Source organism: Asterias rubens, chromosome 2, assembly GCF_902459465.1.
Source record: "Asterias rubens chromosome 2, eAstRub1.3, whole genome shotgun sequence".
Classification (NCBI taxonomy): domain Eukaryota; kingdom Metazoa; phylum Echinodermata; class Asteroidea; order Forcipulatida; family Asteriidae; genus Asterias; species Asterias rubens.
In genome coordinates, this window is record NC_047063.1 from 11,164,399 (window position 1) to 11,185,601 (window position 21,203).

Below are 21,203 nucleotides of genomic sequence, written 5' to 3' on the forward strand. Positions count from 1 at the left end.
GAGATAAAACCCTTAAAATTGGCAATGTGTTTGGGGAGATAAGGTGACATTGAAACCTACTTAGTCTGGCTTTTACTACTAAGCCAAAATATGATCAGATCCAATGTTGGTGCACATGGTAGAACAAATTGCTATCGGATACTGTTTGGATTTTCCCCAGGATTTTTGTTAAAAGTGTTTTTGATTTTATTTTTGCATAATACTTGCATAATGTATTAGTTCAGTCAACATTTGTGGGAAATAGAAATCATTGTGGTTTGTTAACAGACATCCGATTTGTACCGCTCGCAAAAAAATAAAATAAAAAAATGGTTTGTTCAAAAGATCAGAAGCGGTTAAAACCAGCACAGGAAGTCTTTAGGAGCTAGTTTCATTTTTTAATTCGAACAATTATAGATCAATTCTGAAGACTAAATTAGTTATTTGTTGCTGGTTATTTTACATTTTATAATTTTTAGTACATCATAATTTGTTTCCTTTTACCCAATATTGTACCCCCAAAAATAAAAATGCGGTAAGGTGTATGTGGATTAGACCTTGTACCGTGAAGCCAAAAAAAAAAAAAAAAAATGTGTACGTCAGTTCATGCTCGTAACAAACACAAATTATCCGCTGAGAACATGCCATTAGTCAAACCTATAAAAGCCTAATTACATTTTACGCATCACATAATCACAGAATTCGCTCCCTGTATCAACAGCTCAATCCTGGCGACCTCATACCCTATGAAAGTTGATATTTCCTGGGTTGAGGAAAAAGAGGGGGGGGGGAAGAAAAAAAATCAAAATTGAACATCAAGTAATTACAGTTTGTGTAAACAAAAACTCCCAAAGTATAGCAGCAGTAGAAGGGGATGTCGTTGAACTTATAGCCAGCCAGCCCCGATACTGTCAGCGATCTGTTAATAGGATTTCCCTAGTCGATATACGAGAGATGGTGAACAGGTAGCAGCCGCCGAGAAATTGATAGCAGTCTATCTTATAAAGCATTCCCCGTTTAACAAACACCTCTAATAACTATCGAGGATTGATAGCGGAACGGTCTCATGTTACACTCTGAAACTGTAGCGCAGATAGTCTTGTGCCATTGAGTGGGGAGACTTTTTACAGAATCCTGGAGCCTCGGTTATGGATTTACCTCCACAAAAGGATGTGATATTATGATACCTTACAAGGTTTCAGCTCACCATAAAAAACTGACAATCAACATGTCAAGTCTATAATCCTCTCCCTCAGACAGAATTTCTTCTTTGATTTTCCTGTTGAAATTTTAAATAAAAAAAAGAAGATTTTCTTAAGCTTTGGAACAGGTTAACACTATCGACCCTGTTTTTTCCTCTTTTTCTTCTCAATGAAAGTGAGGTTATATTTTTAGGGCGGTGAGATGTTTTGCAGAGGAAGTTTGCAACTGATATGTTTTTCAGTCATTGTTGAGGATTAGTTGGGTGGTTGTGAGGAGCCGCGCTGCTGTTGCAAATAGAAAGTACCGGTAAAGCTGTACAACTTGTTTTTGAAAAAAAAATAAACACAACTAAGTTGTGAACCCTGCAAGTTCAATTTAAACCAAGCAAGACTTTAAGTTAGAGACTATTTCACTCTATTTCTGACCTACAAAGCATTTTCCCAATGAATCAAACCTGTATACCTAAGTAATTATTGTTTTTTTGTGGGGGGGGGGGGGTGTTGTTAGAAACACAGCATAACTAGTCCCACATAAATAAAGCAAGGTTTTTTATTATGTCTGTCATCAAATGTGTTTAAAAACCCTGGGTCAGTTGATTAGGGCTGAACTCTGACCTGACTTGCTGACTTGTGACTCGTTTAAAGGTCAATTGGACAAAGTGTGACAAAAATTGTTTTGGATTCTCTACATGTTATCAGGGGCAGATGGTAGTGTAGGGGGTTCCATTAGGGCGAGTGACCAGAAGTATTGGAATTCATAATCTGAATCATACATGTACATGGTGAACTATTTTTGTGTACACTTTGAGTCAGTTCTTCACTTAAATTTTGTGGCCAACATTCTCACTCACATTTTGTGTTAAAAAAGAACCCCAAAACCCCCACCATTTCAACCTTAATAATAAGGGAATAAAAGGCTAGTGACGAGTTCTTCAACGTATGTTTAAAGCCGACAGGGTCGGCGGCCGTGTGATAAAGAGCTCCAGTGTGCATTAACAAAAGGTTTATGCACACCCACGTGACGCGCTCTCCACCAATAGGAGTAGGAAAACTGTCTGGGGTATTTATGAATAAGCAATTATTGATTCGTTTTTCTGGCGTCTACACATCAAACATACACATCCTTTTTCTCTAGTTCTCTCAAACAACAAATTGTTCATGAAACAAAACTGTTGTTCAAACATGCTTCCTGTAGGGGATGCCCCTCCTCATGCCACGCCCCCAGACCCCCTCCCCACCCTTCCCCCTACCCCACAACAGAAGAGAAAACAACAAACCAATGAAATAAACGAATGAAGAAAAAAAAGATAAGATGTGAATGGTTTGGTCTGAAATCCCATATTCCTGCGTGTGCTTTTCTACAAAAATACATCAATCACTTCCCACACTAGGAGTGACTCACAAGGCACCAAGGTGTACAGGTGGTTCAAAAGCATTCTCCCATGGCACTCAAGGGCTGATAATCATCACATACCCTCCCCCACCCCAAATGTCACTGCTATGATATTTACCAACTTCAAAACAAGAAATATTACCATGTTGTTGTGATTGTATCCAGTGCCTACTTGTGATAGAAACATTGCAGGTGTGTGTAACAACTCTGTATCATGCAAGTAATTAGCTTTGATTTATAGAGAGAGTTTGATATATTCCCCTCTGATGTTCCAACAGTTGGAAAGCTTCTCATAATGGAGAACGTTTGATTTGATGTTTTGAGGGGTGATGGGGTGAGGTTGGGGTGCCGGTAGGGTTGTGTGAGGGTGTGGTGAAGGTATGGGTAGGGTATGGTGGGGGACGGAGGGTATGGTACTATCTTGATGTAAAAGAGTAAACATTTCACTCTCTTGTCCGAGTGGTGTCAGTTTTCGCTCTTTTGAGAGTGAAAGTCAACCTGTGTCATTCTTTTTGATTGAAATTGGAACAAACTTCACTTAAAATCAAGGTGTTTTAAAAAGAGTTGTCCGCCATATGGCTCTTTGCAAGAGTGGTATTGCGGACAAAACAAGTGTTTTTTTCACTCTTTTACATTTAAGAGAGTAAGGGTGGGGAGAGGGTGATAAAGGATAAATTAAGTATTTAAATGACATTGCTGCCAGCCACATTTACATGTCATAACTCCAAACTTCTTTCTGTTTTTTTAACTACAGTATGACGAGTGTCTTTTTGACGAGAACTCCTTACTGGAGGACATACAGCTAGACATGCTTGAACAAACACACCAAGAGTCCATGCAGTTTACATCTTGCTTACTAGCAGATCATGTAAGTATAAATATCAATAAAAGTATTGTTTATTATTCAGGAAAGACACAACGACACCGGTAAGAACCTTATAGCAAAATGATAACGTTTGGGGGGAAAAGACACAACAACATTTGTAAACACACTGATAGCGAAAGGGGTGACATTATTTTTGAAACCTCACTTGGTTGTTTTTATAAATTGACTGAGACTTGTTTGCACTGGTTACTATCTGCAACTGTTTTTGTAATCGCAAACTTGATTGCAATTTCTGGCTGGTTATTTGTTTTGATAAGCATGATGGTTTACCGTACTGTTAATTGTTGTGGGCAAAAAAATTAGAGGCAATTTATCTTTAACAAAGTAGTTTTAAATTCATGTTAAAAAATCAACATCAACATCAAGTATTTGACTTGATTCCAAGAGGCCCTCTTAGTAAATTCTTAAAAAGAATTACAACCATATCATCCTTCATTAAATTTCTTGAAACACAATCCGCTTTAAACCCAAAGGCAAGCCAATTATCCACAAAATATGTCGTCTCGAGTTCCTGCTGGTCTTATAAGCAGTAATGAAAAACTCCTCAAGTAGCTTATAATTATAAGTAAGAGTAAGAGCCTTTCCTTAAAGGTTCTGAGAGGTTCGCACGACCTCCCTCTACACTGCTCCGTATCTGCAGAGAGTATCTCCGTAAGTCTCTTATATATCTCCGGTGTACGTGTATCTCTAAATATCACGGCTACATTGGAGGGACGGTAAGCTTTCAGTGCTTCTAAAGCCTTCAGGCCCTTTTTATCGTGGCAATCGCCAGAATCCTGAACAGACAGGTTTAAATAAATGCGGCTCTAGTTTCCCTGGCATTTGCCAGTGGACAATGCGGCAGTGTAACAATCTGCTACAGAAATTGTGTGGCTGCCATTTTTTTATTTTTGTTTATTCTTGTTCTATTCCCCTCTCTCAGATTCCTTTTTTTATTTTTTCTGCTCGCTCGTTTTTCATCTAATAGAAAATCATGGCTTGTTGATTCCACGCGGCTGTGTTTACAGCCCTTGCCTTCCTGTGCGAAACTAGATATCTCCAATTATAGCCACACGAATTGTGTTTTTTTTTTTTTATGGGGAAGAATGCGGTGTGGGCCATTTAGAATTGACATTTGGGAAATCATGTGCTCCGCCAATTCTGGCCAATTTTTTTTTCTGAGAGGCTGCGTCCCGCAGGGGAGTAATTAACAGCAGGGTTGCTGTGGATACGCTTGAAATTCAAACTGTTGCCTGCAAATTGCATTGTTGATTCATCCCCGTTCTTTGCTGATTCACAAGTGAAGAAAAGTTGAAAAAAGTGGAGGAAGAAAATGACAACAGTAAATCGTGACCAGAGGGAAGACATGTTTATGGAGAATTTTCCAGTGGGGCCAGCATTAGAGCTAAATGTTTGTGTTACTTGAAAAAAGAGTGGCAGAAATGTAATGTTTATATTTGTGTATATCCTTTTATGACCTTGATGATAACCTTACTGTAAATTTAGGTAGAAATCTTTAAAAATTTAAATTCAAAGAATCAGTGACCAAACTGTCCAATCAACTAATTAAATTGATGAAATACGAGTATGCAAAATTTTCATTTCGGATACCAATTAACATCTAGCCAACATGCATATGGGAAAATGTAAAAAAATTCATTTGTCTGCTTAGTTTGTTTAGTTTGGGTATCAGATTATATACAGGCCTGATACAGGCCCGACTGCCTCCATGCCCCCTGGCCATTGCCTTGGTGCCCTTGAAATGCTCCATTAGAAATTGACAATTTCCTTAATTAATACATGTCAAAGGGAGCCTTTACCGAGGTGAAAATGCCTTGGTGCCCTCGGCCGTTAAAAAACGAGGCATACAGGCCTGACCTAGTTACAACTAAAACTAACCCCTGTTTTCTGGATAATGCATTTTGCTGTTTTTGATGATGATGATCAGACCAAACCTTTCATGACTCATTTGATACCGGTATCAAATTGTATTTGTCGGAGGATAATTGTTATCATTGTCCGCAATTTCAAACTTATTCCGCCTTCTTTGTCGGCACACGAGTCCAACATCCCTAATTGAACAGTATCGTCAGTCCCTCCACTTATAGTCTACCCGTGCTATATCTTAAAAACTCATTACTGTGTCTGCCAGCAAATTAGTGCCCACTGTCAAAAGAATTATGACTTTTCAATGATCCATTGGGTATGATTTGCATAGATATAGTGCCCACCGCTGCCAATGCCCGCCGCTGAACATTGCGAGCGGGTTTTTCGCTCAACAATGCTGGGCTGATCATATTGGAATCCCATTATAACATCAGCACCTGATGAGTGCATCCCAGCCCTAATGAGAACTCAAGCAATTCTCATCGATCTGCTCCTTCGATTACACAAGATCAGATATCTGTTGCTATACTCTTTAAGTAGAAGGCCCCGGACAACCTAAAATAGAGCATTATCAGAACCCTGCATGCGCATACACGCACAAGTCCGCGCAAATATTGTGCACAACATTGTGGACGGAGCTCTACTACAGAAAACTTTGAAAATTTACATTAAAGGCAGAGGCCACAGCACTAGAGTATGACATTTTGAATCTGTTGACATCATAAGATAGCAATCAGACCTTGATATATATGGGTTGCGTTGTCTATAAAGTTGCCACAAACAAAATATGTAAATAAAAGCAGCAATTGGCGGGAAAACCTTGAAGTCAAAAACCAAAGAGACAAACATTCTGCTCTTTTATCTGATTGTTATCACAGGGACAGCCGCATATATTTTTCTGTTCAAGGTCTGACTAAATTGAGTCATCCACTTGAAACATTGCGGATTATGGCCCATCAATGTTTGACGCAAGATGTGTGTCATGCAGTTTGTCAGTCAGACTTATCTACTAATATTTCAAATAATCCAAGCAGACACAACAAGAAATTTCTTTTCATTTTGATATTTTTTATCAAGACTTTTTTAAGACTACTATCAACTGAACTAGTTTTTGAGTATCCTTGATATATCAAGAGACATTACATTTTTTCGTACAAATTTTATGGCATCATGAGTATGTAGGATTTGAGGCATTGCATGGTGAGGTATCAATATATATTTGGTTTGCGGTAACACCATGTGTGTATCTACTTGCCAGGTAAAGTTTCTTCAGAACAGAACTGTCTTGCTTTATTCTACTACCGCGGAGTAGATGTTTGGGGGTTTGGGAGACTTCTCAGTTCTGAAAATAACTGTCCTGCTTTTTTAACTATTCCCCGGGCGGCTGGTATAGAAAATGTGCTGGGACTACTACTACTTTTGCTCATAGAATTGCAATTAACTGTACTACCACAGAGTCAGTTCTTAAATTGGTCTTAACCTTGCGACTAGCTTGCTCAGAGCAAGCTAGTTGAAAGGTTAGACCAATTTAAGAACTGACTAGCTCTAGTCATCGTCAGGCTTGTGAGAACTCTGCAGAGTTCTTTGTAGAGTTCTAAAGGATTAGTTGATGTTTGGTTTGTACCTAGTAATCTCACCATCCCCAATTATTCATCTTCATCGCTAGTGAAATGCTAATCTGTATTCCTGATTAAAAAAAATAATCAACTTCATTGTCCGAAAAATAATATTGTACATTAGAGCTATAATGAGGCTTCTTTTGTTATCCCCGGTGGTTTACACTGTACATCTGTCCCAATTGTACATGATTTGAAGTGTATTATGTGCAAGAAATATCTACCTAAATGCATTGGCAGCTGGATGTCTTTTTTTCCATGCCTGGTTCAATACTACATCTGCTTATTTTTTTAATTATACTGGAAGCTGCATTTGAATAAGTGTTTGTATGGACAGCTTTTCATAAAAGGGTTTTAATGGAGTTGGTTATGCTTGCTAATACATTCCGTGCGACATTAGTTTATGGAGAGATGATAGAAAGGTGACTGCAGCAGTCAGTCATGATATATAGACCCTCACTGGACAGCCCTTTTTACTTATAAAGGGTAAAACTATGGAAGCTCACAGTTTTTCTCTTTTACTCTTAAATTTTCATGTCTGTAGTTCAGCATGAGGAAGTTACTCCTGATTGTAGTAGTTTTTGCAGGGTTCTTGAAACTGGTGACCAGTAATAATTACCTTTGTCACCTTCTGTTTTTTCCTCCAAAAATTAAAACCAACTAAACTTTTGTTTTTATACAAACAAACAAAATTGTGACAAGCAAAAGTGCCTATCCTATCTATATGCATATCCAGTACGATTACTTTCTTGTAAAACTGTAGAAGACCGTCTTATTTGAAAAATGGCACAGACCATTTGTCCCAAATTTGTTTGTGGGAAAGGAATTTTGTAATTATTTTCTCAGTCATATGAGATAGTCATTATTGTTCTGGTACAAATTACAAAGAAGTCACATTTTTTCTCTTCTTCAAAAAACTCTTTACATCTATGGTTGAAATTCATGATTTGTATCTGTCTGGCTGGGAAATGTAACCAAAGACAAGTGTACCAATCATTAGCCGGTGCACTGTCCTCTATTTTTCTAACCGGTTGCCATCTGACACGACATCATGTCTCATACAAGCAGGTCGGGGTGCGATGACACATAAAGGTATTTGTAGGGAATCGCATCAAGGCAGGGTTGATCCCAGAAAGGGGATCCAGGCTGTCACCAGGTTTGGATCATCACTTCATTAAGGCATTGAGACAGCAGAGGATGAAGGCGGGATGCAAGACCATTTAGTAGATGCTGCCCTCTCTCAAGTGGTCCACTGGCCAAATACTAGTAAACAAAAGAGCGAACAGACCAGTACAAATATTTTCTCTAGCTAGTTCAACGTTTCCAGCAATGAACCTTTACTTGTTAAAGGCCAATCATGGCTTTCAACTCAATTTCCTTTACAAGTGTTAATGTTAAAAAGAAACCATTCGCTTTGGACCAGTGAATATGCTTGGCCCAATTTCATGGCTCTGCTTACCGTAAGCACAGAACGGTAAGCTATTTCACGGGTTAGCGGCGAATTTTGGCTTCTGCGCCTGCGTACTTCACGTTACTAGGTATTCTACGGTTATAAGGCTAGCACAGATACTCGGCGCTTGCACGTAAGCGGGGAATCGTGATCGTTAGTGCAGAATTCGGCGGTAAGCAGAGCCATGAAATTGGGCCCTGGTGGGTTATCAAACTGACTGGTCCAGCTTGGCAAGTCATCAAAATATAGAATAAAAACAAAAACTGTACTGGAGCTTAAGTCTTACAGTAGCCAACTTTTAAAATTCTTTGTACAAGTTTTGGGGTTTCGGGTTCAGGTTTCAAGTCATATACCCATACTATTTGCATGTCATTGGCTGTGGAAGATTGTTAAATAATTATCATGGTTAAACAAGCAGCACAAGCAGAGCTTGCCTTTTCATTAAGTTTTCTTCTTCGTCACTTTACCTCCCTCCCCCAATTTCTTAGTTATGAAGCTTTTACACCATTATAGTGTGAGCTTTTTTACACTACAATAAACACACCTACTAAATCTGGACACAGGGGAAGAATCGGATGTGAATCAGGATCAGAATTGGACCTATTGATTTTGCCCTCCGATGAACTGTCCCGAGATTTTGTGTTGAGTAGACAAAAGGTCTGGATATACATTAGTCTGGAAATGCACCCAACTTGAAAAAAATAAAACATTTCTGGCTATCCACAGTGAAAAGGCTTCATCCTCCAATGGCGTTGAAAACATGGATCCCCAGTTAATTTGTCACCAGTGTGACCAACTTGAAAAAAGGGGTTTCTAATGATCGAAGAGCAGAAATCGGTCAGCCATCTTGTCCCCAGGAGGATGGTGAGAAGAACCAAACAAAATAAGAGGGTTTTTTTGGAGAGAGTAAACAGTGACTCACTATAAACATCCAGAAGACGGATATTTTCTCATCACCGGAACCAGACTGTCTGTGTATCCAGAGATGGGTTAGTTTGAGGGGGGGAATCCTAGACCGTTTCTGAGATGGAGTGGGTACAAGCTTCCCATACATTTGAAGATGGATGGGTTTCCGCTATGCGTGCCTGTTTAATTTACACTCCCATTCACTTTGACCTAGCTGCATCTCCAAGTCCGCTTTTTTCCTCCTCAAACACAAACACCACAGAATTGATGTTGTGTACCTGGCCGTTTGGTGAACAAATGAACAAGTTGGTGCTACACAGAACAAGATCACAATGTAAAGCTAATTACTTTCTCCAGCCCCATGATTTTGTTGTGAAGGAAACGACCACGGAGTTGCCTTAGTCAATCAAGGAGCGTTTTGCTCATGAAATGGAGATCTCACTCTGACATGGCTCATTACTAAACGCATCAGTCAGAGAGAGGGCCATAATACTGCGGACTGATTCTCCATCAATAGTGCTCATTTCTTCACCGGTATCCCTGTTTTAGTAGCTGCTGCCTCTAGTCAACATTTGTGTAGTGATGATACATCAACAAGATGGATTACCAGCCAGTGGTTGTTGGGTTAGGATATTTTGTCTTTCTGCTAGGCTTTGGTTACATGGAGATCACAGAGACTGTTGCTCTCTTTTAATATAGTCCCATAGAAATGTTGACCACTTTTGAAAACTGACCCCTTTTCTCTAGTGAACCAGTTCAGTGAAGCTGAATATTGTTATTGCCATTTATTCTGTTAACGAATCTAAGGATGCCTCATAAGTGAACTTAATCGAGCTCGCAAGCCTGAGGAAACCTGTAAACAGGGGTGCTTGCTATGAACCCACTCTTCAGATCAGAGACACAGGAGCTTGAGTTCGGTGCTTTTAACCGCTTGGCCATAACCCGCTGTAATAATGACACATATATTGTGTTTTTAATTTGTGTAGGCTTTGTAAAAACAGATCTTGTAAAACACATAACCCATGATCCTAGGTCAATGCCACTGCGTAGACAGTTGAATATGTTTTGTGTACATTTGGTTGATCCCTTTAATTGTGTTATTTCGAGAAAAAGTGGTGTTGAAAACAGTTCGAAACAAGGATTGGATCCATTCAAGGAGGGAATTTTTTTTTTTTTTTAAAGGGCGGTGTAAATATTGGTTTTCAGTGTAAACTAAATAAAGTGGCGCAGCGAGCGTGGTAGACATCACGGCTACAATGCTTGACAAAACAAACCGATTGCTCGTACCGCACAATGTCAAACACACAGCCCTCAAAAGAACACCGCGTTGTGGCCGCCACAGAGCATGCACACAGCAACCGTAAAGCGCTTCACTTAAGCAGCAATTTGCAATTGATAGTAGTGTTTCTGAGCCTGCGTCAATAGTGTTGAGTGGGTGTCTTTGTCATGGTGTGTGGAAAAAATGATTCTTGTGAAGTTTGTGCAAACTTTGGGAAGGAGAACTGGCTCCGTTGGGGACAGGTGGGAACTGCCTGCGAAATGGAAAGGAAATAATAATAAACCAATACCTTTATGTAGAAGTAGGAGTTCATTATATAAAAAAATCCTAATTTCTTGGACTAGTCCTTGTCAGATAAAAATGAGATTCTTGTGAGACACTGAGAAAGGTGTTTTTCTTTGTATTTATGTAGAGCAGCTCTCCTTTTATTATTTGTTTTCTGTTAAATAAAAAAAAAACAGCAAGTCACTAAAGAAAATTGATTATGAAATCAACTTGTCAAAGGTTGAATTCAGTCTTAAAAAAATATTTCAGAATATCTTCCTTGTACTGTTTTGTAAAGAGCTTATAATTACTTCACTTTATTTACATGCAGTGCAACATTCGTCTTATTCTTAAAAAGCAACTCAATCAGTGATGGTTACATATTGTTAATGTGTGATAAGTTGAAGTTTACAATGTTTCCAGGTCTGGTTTTGAATAGACATTTTGATGATGTTTAACATACAAATTGAAATCAGCTCATTTATTTTTCCTTTCTGTTTTTTTCTTTTCTCCTTGCAGGACAGCACACAACTTGATGACGACAGCAAAACAGACACAACAGGAACCACTGAAACAACTTCCCTCCACCATGAAAAGGACAGCGGGGTTGGCCGCGCTACAGACGAGAGCGTCCGCAACGATGAAAGCTCCGGGCAGGAGAACATCCCCGATGACTGTAGCAGCACACATCAGAAATACCCAGCTCAGCAGCCGAGCCTAGGCAGCAGAGACCTGAGGTACAGCAACGACAGCTTCATATCAAACGGTGTTGGAGACCCAGAGTTCCCAGGGCATGAGATCTCCCTGGAAGACTGTATGAAATTTCAGGCCGCTCTCGAGAGCAAATGCGATAAGCACATGAGGAGTGACACGGACGAGAGTATGAGGGGGAAGGAGTCCAAAGTGATGAGGCTTGGATCAGACTCGATGGAGACTACCAGTCTGAGCGGTGATTCACTCAGTCGCACCAGCCGCAATCGCTCTGGGGCCAGTGATCAGGATGAGGGCACAAACCACAGGGATGCCTCAAAGAGTAATGTATGGGTGACGCAACAAAATGGGCAGAAGGGTCTGATACCCAACGGAAAGCCACAGGGTAGCCCGGAGGAACCAGAGTACCACGGTTGTGAGCAGGAGTCCAGGAAACTGGAGATGATTGTTGAGAACGGACAGGTTGGTAGTCCGACACACAGACCAACTGACCTTGGTCTGGATTCCCTAAGAGACTCTGATACTCACCTCCCACAGATCAGCCCCCATGAACAAGACACCAAAACCATGACATCGAGCTCTTCAGGTTCAACAAGACAGCATCGTGCTCCACGCACAGTCCCTGGCAGCCCTAGTAGGAGTAAGTCTTCTTCCGGTTCAAGAGACCGATCAAAGAGCTCAAGCTCATCGGGATCTAGTAAAGAAAAGACAAGTCCAGTGAAAGTAGCAACAAGTAGGAAAGACTGTCCTGTTAGGCAAACCCCACCCCCTCATCCATCAATACCGTACCAGCGACGACCAGCAACCAATCCTCACATGCGTTCACAGCAGTTTGTACACCGCAATCCATACTTCCTGCAACAGGAAGAGGCAGCAGCTCATCTCATCACCCAGAACTGGAAGCTTCAACAGCAGAATCTGCAACTCAAGAAGAGCCTAGAATCTCTGGGCCCTAACCAGAAGCTGCACTCATGCCAGTCCATCATGTCCATCCCAAGCCATGCCAAACACTATCGCAGCTATCTACACCTGGTGAACCAGAATGAGGAGAACTCCCTCGGTACCAGTCAACCCAACAAGAAAATCATCAACCGCGACGAGTGGAAGGTGAAGATCAGAAGCGACGGGACACGCTACATCACAAAAAAGAACACCAGAGGTAAGATCCTGAAGGATCGTGCGAATAAGATCCAGGAGGAACGTGGCGGGTTGACGACGGATGACGAGGCGGTGAGTGAGATGAAACTGGGCAAGTACTGGAGCAAAGAGGACCGTAAGCGACATCTAGAGAGAGCTCGGGACCAGCGTCTTCGACGCGAGTACATGATGCAGTCCCGCATGGAATGCCTACAGGAGCAAATGGAAGAGGATGGCAAGAAAGAACCGAACATTGTAGAACTAAGCCAACGCAAGATGCTGAGGAAGAAAAGCGCTCGCAAAATGATGCTCGACGACTTCACTACAGTTGAAGAGATGCTTGTCCACGGTACGAGAGTCAGCCCAGAAACTGCTAAAACATTCTGTAGTAACCCACTCCTTAACGTCACAACAGTATGACACCTTAATAATATACCCTCTTTTTTTTAAACGCAATTTACAGCATAATAACAAAAACAAGTGATGAAGCCAAAATAAGATATTTATTACTTAAAGTGCAAAAAGAAAATGTTGATGTAATCACATAGCGGTTGTGATGTGTTTGACATGCTGCTAATCAGCAGTATGTAATGCTGGTCTAGATACTTGTAAATAATATGGGGTTATTATTATTATTATTGTTTTTTATTATCACTATCATTTTAATTAAGACGAATGGTCTTTTCTCCTTCCTCACTCTTGCCAGTTTTGGAGGAATAAAACTGATCTTATGTTGGATGCCTCTCACGGAGGAAAAGTGTAAATGCAAACAGGGTTGCTCTGTAATGCATTTATATATTTATTGTTATTTTATTTCTTCATTTTTTTTTCCATTTCATTTTCATCTCTGTTCATTTTGTTTGGTTTTTAAGTATAAACAAAATTCCAAGTTTAGCTTTGAATTCCAGTCTAAGCTATTACTTTGAAGAAACTCACCGCTATAGTCACCACTAAAATTGCAGACAATGAAAGACCAACTATTCATTATGGATTGCCAAATGAAATATTATGGGAATGTTTCTAACAATATTTTACAAAACTGTTTTGGGGCCCAGAAACGGAGATAAAAGTTCTCAAGCTGGTTCAGCACAACTTTACAATATTCGGAGTAAGTATAAGTTTGGAGAAAGTCTGTACGCAAGGTATCTGTAAAACGGGAAAAAGGGGGACAAGAAAGAACTCTGTTTCAAAAGACAAATATCAATGGTAGGAAACTTTAAACACCTAGATAAATATGTCATGCAGGGAATGGTATTTTTCCGGAAAAAATATAGACTATCTCAGACAGACACCATGAATGTTCAATGAATTTTGTTTGGACTTTATCTGATGAAATACCTCTGGTTCTTATGCTTTGACAAGATACTATCAATCTTGTGAGTTATCTAAAGAGAACCTTCTCAAGGGGCTCTGCTGGGCCTCCCACAAGACTTGCATTCCTTTACGATAAACTTATGATCTTTCTTCTGCAACGAAACAGCTTTAAACTACCAAAGTTAGGCTCTGCCATCATGACATTGGAATGATTGCCCCCCCCCCCCCTCCATGGTTTTATCTGTTCTCCTTTTCCTGGTACGAGCCATATGTGCTGCCTTTCCCTGCTGTCTTTCCGTTACAAGAGCTATTTTAAGTCAGTTGATCCATGAAGCAAGGGGAAATGATTCCGGTGTTAAACAGAAAGCGTTGAATGGCATAAGGCAAATAGCTTGATGATCAAATCAACATTGTTGTGTTTGTTTACGAGGCAAAGTCAAGTAGTCTGTTGAGGGGATCGACAGAGAAGCTCTTGGATGCATTTAAACTGAAATTGATACGAGAAATTCACACAAGTTTGTATGTTGTCATTTATATGCAAACATTCGTTTGGGAAAATGGAGTGCGGAAACGAAGGCGGCCAAGTTGATTTTTGTTTAATGTTAAAGTGGCGGACAGATCAAACGCTTCTTGTAATTCGCACACAAAATTGATCTCAAATATTTGCTCTCCTTAACTTAATTATCCACAATGCCCTTAAGTTGTCCCTATGGTCCATTGTCATAGTATTGTTGAGAAGGAGCTGTTACTTAACTACTTCAAATTATCAACAATTTATTTCTGCTCTTCACAAATTTGTGTGTGATATATGCAGAGTCATGAAATCAGGTCATGGTCGTGTCTTTTTGAACGGTATCTACATGGTAAATTAGTTTCATGAATATTATCATTTGGATAAATTCCCTTCGTTACCCGTTCTGTTTTTTTTTTTGGGGGGGGAGGGTTGCTCCGTACAAACACTTCATAATAAAACACCTGAAGAGAGGAAATAGTGTTGGGAGTTCTTTTACAATACTGCTGAAGACATTGATTTGTAGGTTAAATGTTTCCAAATGCTTGTGTAGCTTGTGATGCAGCAATTTGACATTGATGAAGTAAACATGGTCAATCGGAATTGTGGATTTGAAGAAAGATTTCTTTTAAGCATCAAATTGTTTCTATTGTTATTTTTATTTATGATATCATTCTTTCACAAATTATAAATTATCTAAGTACCTTTTCTAAATTCTTCATCTGCACTTCAAACAAAGGTTTGTTCATTATGACCGGTTTTGAAACTGAGTCTGTTTTTTTGTACAATTGCCAAGTAAATGGTGACTCAATGAGTTTCCCTCTGGTTTCAGAATTTGAAATTAATATCTACATTGTTAAGTTTTTATTAGGGAAGACTTGACACCAATCAAAGTTTGACTTGAATGAAAGCTGCTACTATTCAAGCTATTGTCTGTTATTTTGTCCGTTAACATTGTGATATTTTATGTAAACAATTTCACTTATTTTAAAAGAACTAATGCTTGCATTGTTGTCAAGCATTCTCTGTAAATTGTAAATTGTAAGTAAACCACATAAGAAATATATTATGAGCTATCTCTGTATTTAAGTATATGGTTTAAGTTGAGCCTTTTTTGAAATGTAAACATTCGTGGACCAATTTTCATAGATCTGCAAAGCAACAAAAACTAAATTATATGAATAATAGAAAGGCAAAGAAAACCTGAATTCTAATGAAAAGTATGTTTTGCCTAACACCATTGCTTGTATAAATGTATATTAATTTGGTTTGCGGTAACACCATGTGTGTATCTACATGCCAGGTAGAGTTGCTCTTATAATATACATTGATACCTCCCCATGCAATGCCTCAAATCCTATATTGCTTGTATACTTAGCAAGATTTTATAATGCAGCTAAGCACAAACATTCACTAACCACAGAAACCGGTACCACAAAAAATGCCATATATTTAACATTGTTGTGACAGGTGCCCTCAAGGTTTTTGCTTAGTGAAAAACTTGCTTAGCATTGCTTTATGAGATAAGAACCAGGTTAGCATAAATATGCTAAATTTCAAAGTAATTTTTACTTTAAAAGAATAACATCAACAATAACCGATTCCAGATATTTGGAACTAGTTTTTTCTTTTGCAAGTCCACTTGAGTTCAACCATTGGGTTTAACCCTTGTTTTGGTTTTAAAAGTCTTCAACAACATTATTTTATCACTGGTTAGTTTTGTTTTGTCTTTGCAGATCTATCAAAGTTATTAAAGGGCCTGATGATATTTTAGTTTGTAGAGATGAGCAGGGCTGTCTTGATCTGGCTCACATACTGCTGGTATCTTTGTGTGACGACATTCTGTTTCCACAGAATCAACTCTGGTGCTATATTATGGGAAAGGGCAATGGCCGAAGCTATAATGCTTTCAAAAGATTTCACTAAAAGACCCAATTGACAGAGTACTTGATATAGTACTATGCATTATCACGTTGAAGTGAAACTGAATTTACAGCTTTGTTTTAGTGTGACAAAAATAAAAAGTTAAATTCAAACCAATATAAATAACAAACCTGGAATTATATGCCATATTTAGATACATGTGTTTCAGCTTCTGTAATTGTTGTAGATGTTTTAACCCACAGTTACATAAGGGCAGTACATGTGCGAGCCTAGTGCATTCTGTCTGAAAAGTGAAGTTTTTACATTGGCTGCAGATATCTGCACTTATTGGTATATTAGGCCGTGTCCGAAACGGCATCTACGGTAATTCTACTGCTAGATTGCGCGCATCTGCCTATTCTTAAACATTGTAACAGGCTGATCTAGCCGTAGCTGTAGCCGAAGTCGCCATTTCAGACATGGCCTAAGTCTCCACAAGGTTCGGGGTGTTTAACCATTAAAAGGTTAATGTCAAAAATTTGATTAATTGGTGAGTTAAAAAACTTGTTCCTTGTATAGGAACATCACTCGCACCCAGTTGAGCTTTCAGGTACTCATTTATATTTCCTAAATAAAAATAGCATTCTTTGATATTCTGTCACTTCATAAATTTACTCGTTTCTATTGGGTAATAATATCTTTGTGACTTTACTTCTATCAACAGCTGATGTTGTTCATTCATTGATTTGAAATTTCAATTTTTATGAATGGTATCTGTCTTGGTTCTCAAAAACAAATAATTCTACATAGATATTACCCTCCAAAAATACCTGTTTGTTTAGAATATTCTGAAACAGTGTTGTAACTGTTTGGTAAAAAATACCTGCAATGTGCCTGTATGATTGCCTGCAAGCTATAGACCTTCATCATGCTGCCGCCATCTTGATTTTTCTTCCGTTCAACTCAATGTAACCAAACCGAGGCTAGAAGGAGAAATAGTCTGGTTCCTTTTTGTACACAGAATATTAGCATTCATTGATGTTGTTGGATCATGACCAAGATGGCAGCATGATGATAATGGTCTATTCACTTTACCTTTTACTTCCAGTGTGTTGGTAATACTTGGGGGCAGAAAATAAAGTCAATAACTATGTATGAAGTTCAGTCAAGCTGTTGTGGATGTGTACTTGCTGTCTATGGTTCAGCTTTGGTATTTAAATATAGACACCTTATCACTGCAAATTGTAGCCTCTCCCTCCAGCCTCATTCACCCACTCCTTCCTCCAACTCCAATCCATCCCTTACCAAGTCAATAAAGCACTTGTATAAAAAATGTATGTGATGTAAATGACTGTAGAAAAACTATGGAAAAGCACTGTAAAGAAAAAGTATTGTCAAAATACAACACAAAACTACACAGTGGCCATAAGTTCTTCTTCTTATTATGAAACAAGCCCTGTATTGTTTGTATATAAACTTCACAAAATAAATAATACCAGATATGAACGAGAAATTACTCTGGCTGAAGTGTGTTTATTTTTGGGGGTTTTATTTGATTGCCAGACATGGCATCTTTTTGCTGATTGGGAAGAAACGTGTTTGGGCTTTGGTCATTTGTGTGCGCCATTTTGGAAGTTTGGCTGAGCTGTTAACGTCCAACAACCAAGGAATCCGACATTTTGGTTTGGGTTATTGTGTTTCTTTCTGTGGAACTTGGAATGAATCAACCAGAAGGACATTTCGAAAGAGCTGGGCCCAATTTCATAGAGCCGCTAAGCACAAACATTTGCTAAGCATGAAATGTTTGCCTTGATAACAGGATTTCCCAACCATTCAACATAATTTTTTGCTTAAAGATAAGCAAACAAGAGCTGAATACCAGTAATAAGCAAGATGCAACAAAAAATGGAAATTTGGTTGGTTATCCTGTTTTTATCCAGGAAGAAATTTCATGCTAAGCAAATTTTTGTGCTTAGCAGCTCTATAAAATTGGGCCCAGGTTGCATTCGGTGAAATGTTACAAAAATTCTTAGTTTGTCCAAGTCTCGTGCGTATTCAAACATTGGGACCCGTTAAAAAATGCACGAGTTTGATTGGTCATTCCTCTAAAAATTAATTACCATACATTCTAACTTGGTAAAGAAGCACTGCTCTTTTATGTAATGCAAACATTTTATGCGGAAGCTATAGTAGAAGTTGTTTCGATCAAGTTTCTAAATGAGAGGACGTGTAGAGGATGTGATCTTTCAACATGATTTAAATAAAGCTAGATTACTTTGCCGACATCGATCAAAAAAAAAAAAAAAACTCTTACATTAAACATCGTCAAAAGAGGGCGCTCGTGCAGATTTATGGACATAAATTTTATGCGTTGAAGCAGTTTATTGTATACTGGGGTTTCTGATTTTTAAAAAGCGATGTATAACGTATGTTTCGATCACTAGAACAATCGTCGTTCGTGAAAAAAAGATGCATTCAGAGTAGAAGTAAGATTTTACTCAGCAATATTGTTTAAAGAAAGCACAGGGGTGGGGTAGGGGTTTCGGGGTAGCCTAAGCTTGACAATTTGGTTTAATAAAAATAAAATAAAAATCATTATGTGGTCTAGGCCCAAAGATCCTTCCTCCATTGCTGTATCATGAACAAAACATGGACAGTTTGATAATACAAATAAGCTATTACCTGTCAATTTTGATTAATTAAGTCAAGCGATAAGACTTGTCGTTAACCCATTACCAGAACAGATGCCAATCAAAACCATAAAACACGAGGCCGCGGCGCGTGGACAATTATTTCAGCTTAGTTCCTGTTCAAATTCCTCAATAATGTCAATCGTGATCTTGATAAAAATTGCAAGCAAATTAAAGGGTTCGTTTTTGTTTTCTGTAGATGGAGCGGGAATAAAGCAAAGTCCCTCCCTCAGGACAAATTACTTTAAAGTCAGAACCTCAAGGAAAACGGTGGACCTACGACAAAGGATAGTCCGGTGTCTGGTCCAACTGAATAAACAATGGCTTGGTTTGGGCGGCGGTAGCTGTTTATCCTCTGAGAAAGCCATCTCTCCAAACAATGGAGTTAATCTTACATGACCGGCGTGATTCATACTGTATCAAACCATACGAACCATTTTTTTAAAACTTATTCAATTAACAACAGCAAAGACAGTCCGTGAACACACATCAAAGACACCGATTCAGTCATCAGCTCTGGCCTGACCCGTGGGCAGGCTGGCCGCTCTCACACACGGGGTGCTTTTGTCACTGTGGGAGGCTATGAGGAAATTGATGGCTTGACGGGTTTTCACGCTAAATTAATCCCAATCAACGTCCATTTTTAATCAGCTGTCCTTTTAGTCTATGCGTTTCTTAGTTTTTGACAATTGATTTTTGAGTGCACAGACTGGGTTTTGAGCTGTATTTTGTAAGTGGTCGAGTGTTTCCACTAGTGAGGAAAGTTTCTCTATTAGGCGAAGAATTCTGTTTAGCGTCCTGTTTTTTCTTCTTAAAAATGGCCGCCCGACACATGTTTTAAGACAACCGGCTGGGCTATTTTTAAAAATTACATTTTTTTACCCCCCCATTTGAGATCGTTCAAGGTTCAAATTGCACAAACAAGAGTGCTGAAAAGGGGGTTGTTTAATAGGTGGAGAAACTGACGGATAATTGGACCCACTACATACTATGGTGCACCCCCTGTTGACCCCCCTCCCCGTCAGTGGTTCTACAAACAACAATATAAAAAGTCTATCTGTCAAGTGTTGGCAAAAGAGATAATTTCCTTCCTGTTGCAATTTACAGAATATGATTGAGTTGCTCTCTCGTGAATTGAAACTAGGCCTATGCCATAATGAAAAGCCCCGCTGTGACAGAATAATCACAAGAGAACACCTAGAATGTTGAAATATACGGCCAATAAATCCATCGTGTGTGTTTGAGGAATGTGGATTCCTTTAAATGCGTGCCTTTCGAAAGAGGGCGCAAGTGCGAACAACGCATTTTGCAATTTCTAGTCATCAAACATCTTTCGAATAAAATATCCGGTCCCCATTCAAAAAAGCAGATCAATCTTTGCATGATATGAATAGCGCCCTCTTGCATCCAAAATAAGGCTTTTATTTTTCAAGAGAGGGCCTCACAATGAGGGTTGTAGACCTTTAAATTATTGTGTGAAACTAAAAACTGGATAAAATGGTGGTCGTTTTTTTTTAATAACGTTAAAAACATGTTAAAATTTAACAGCTCGTATACAACGTATTTTGTGTAGTGTCAATCACACATGTCAATTATTTACACTTTGAAAAAGCATAACACAAGCCAGAAATCGATTTATCAATATAATTGCTTTTCGATAGAGTCCAAAAATTAATTATACAAGTGTATTGCTCATTCCGCAAACACTGATCAATAATTTACAGTGTGTTTGTGAAATGGGTCAGCAGATTGTTCAGGTTTTTCTCAAAGATCGATGCATTAAAACACTAGTGACCGACTGTATTCACAAATAGGGATCGACAGTGAGCTATTATGCCTGAAATGTTTTAAATTATTCCCATCCCGCATTGCTTTCTTTCGGATAATTAATTATTATATACAGACAAAAGTTTTGTGTTGTAACTTGTTATCTTTTTATTCAGACTAGGCCTTATTATATAGGCCTACGTATGTTGTTGATGTTCCAATTAATTCCTTTTCAAGTGTGGGGGGGGGGACCTAGTAGTGGAATAAGCTTTTGATTGACACTGACAAAAAAAATGAAGCAAAGCATATGACAAAAAGTGAAAACGCTCGCTTCTCCTCCTAGCATTGATCAATGTCGTTAAAAAATCA

At 38.8% G+C, this 21,203-nt stretch overlaps 1 protein-coding gene across 1 annotated transcript in view; it reads left to right on the top strand.

The window, feature by feature from the left end:
- Window positions 1-17,890, top strand: part of LOC117306155 (E3 ubiquitin-protein ligase PDZRN3-like) — a 70,338-nt gene extending 52,448 nt beyond the window's left edge. The window contains exons 7-8 of the mRNA XM_033790886.1: window positions 3,329-3,442; window positions 11,361-17,890. Of these exons, the coding sequence (XP_033646777.1) occupies window positions 3,329-3,442; window positions 11,361-13,109 (1,863 nt within the window). The 3' untranslated portion in view covers window positions 13,110-17,890. The remainder of the gene's footprint in view (window positions 1-3,328; window positions 3,443-11,360) is intronic.
- The last annotated feature ends 3,313 nt before the right edge of the window (window positions 17,891-21,203 follow it).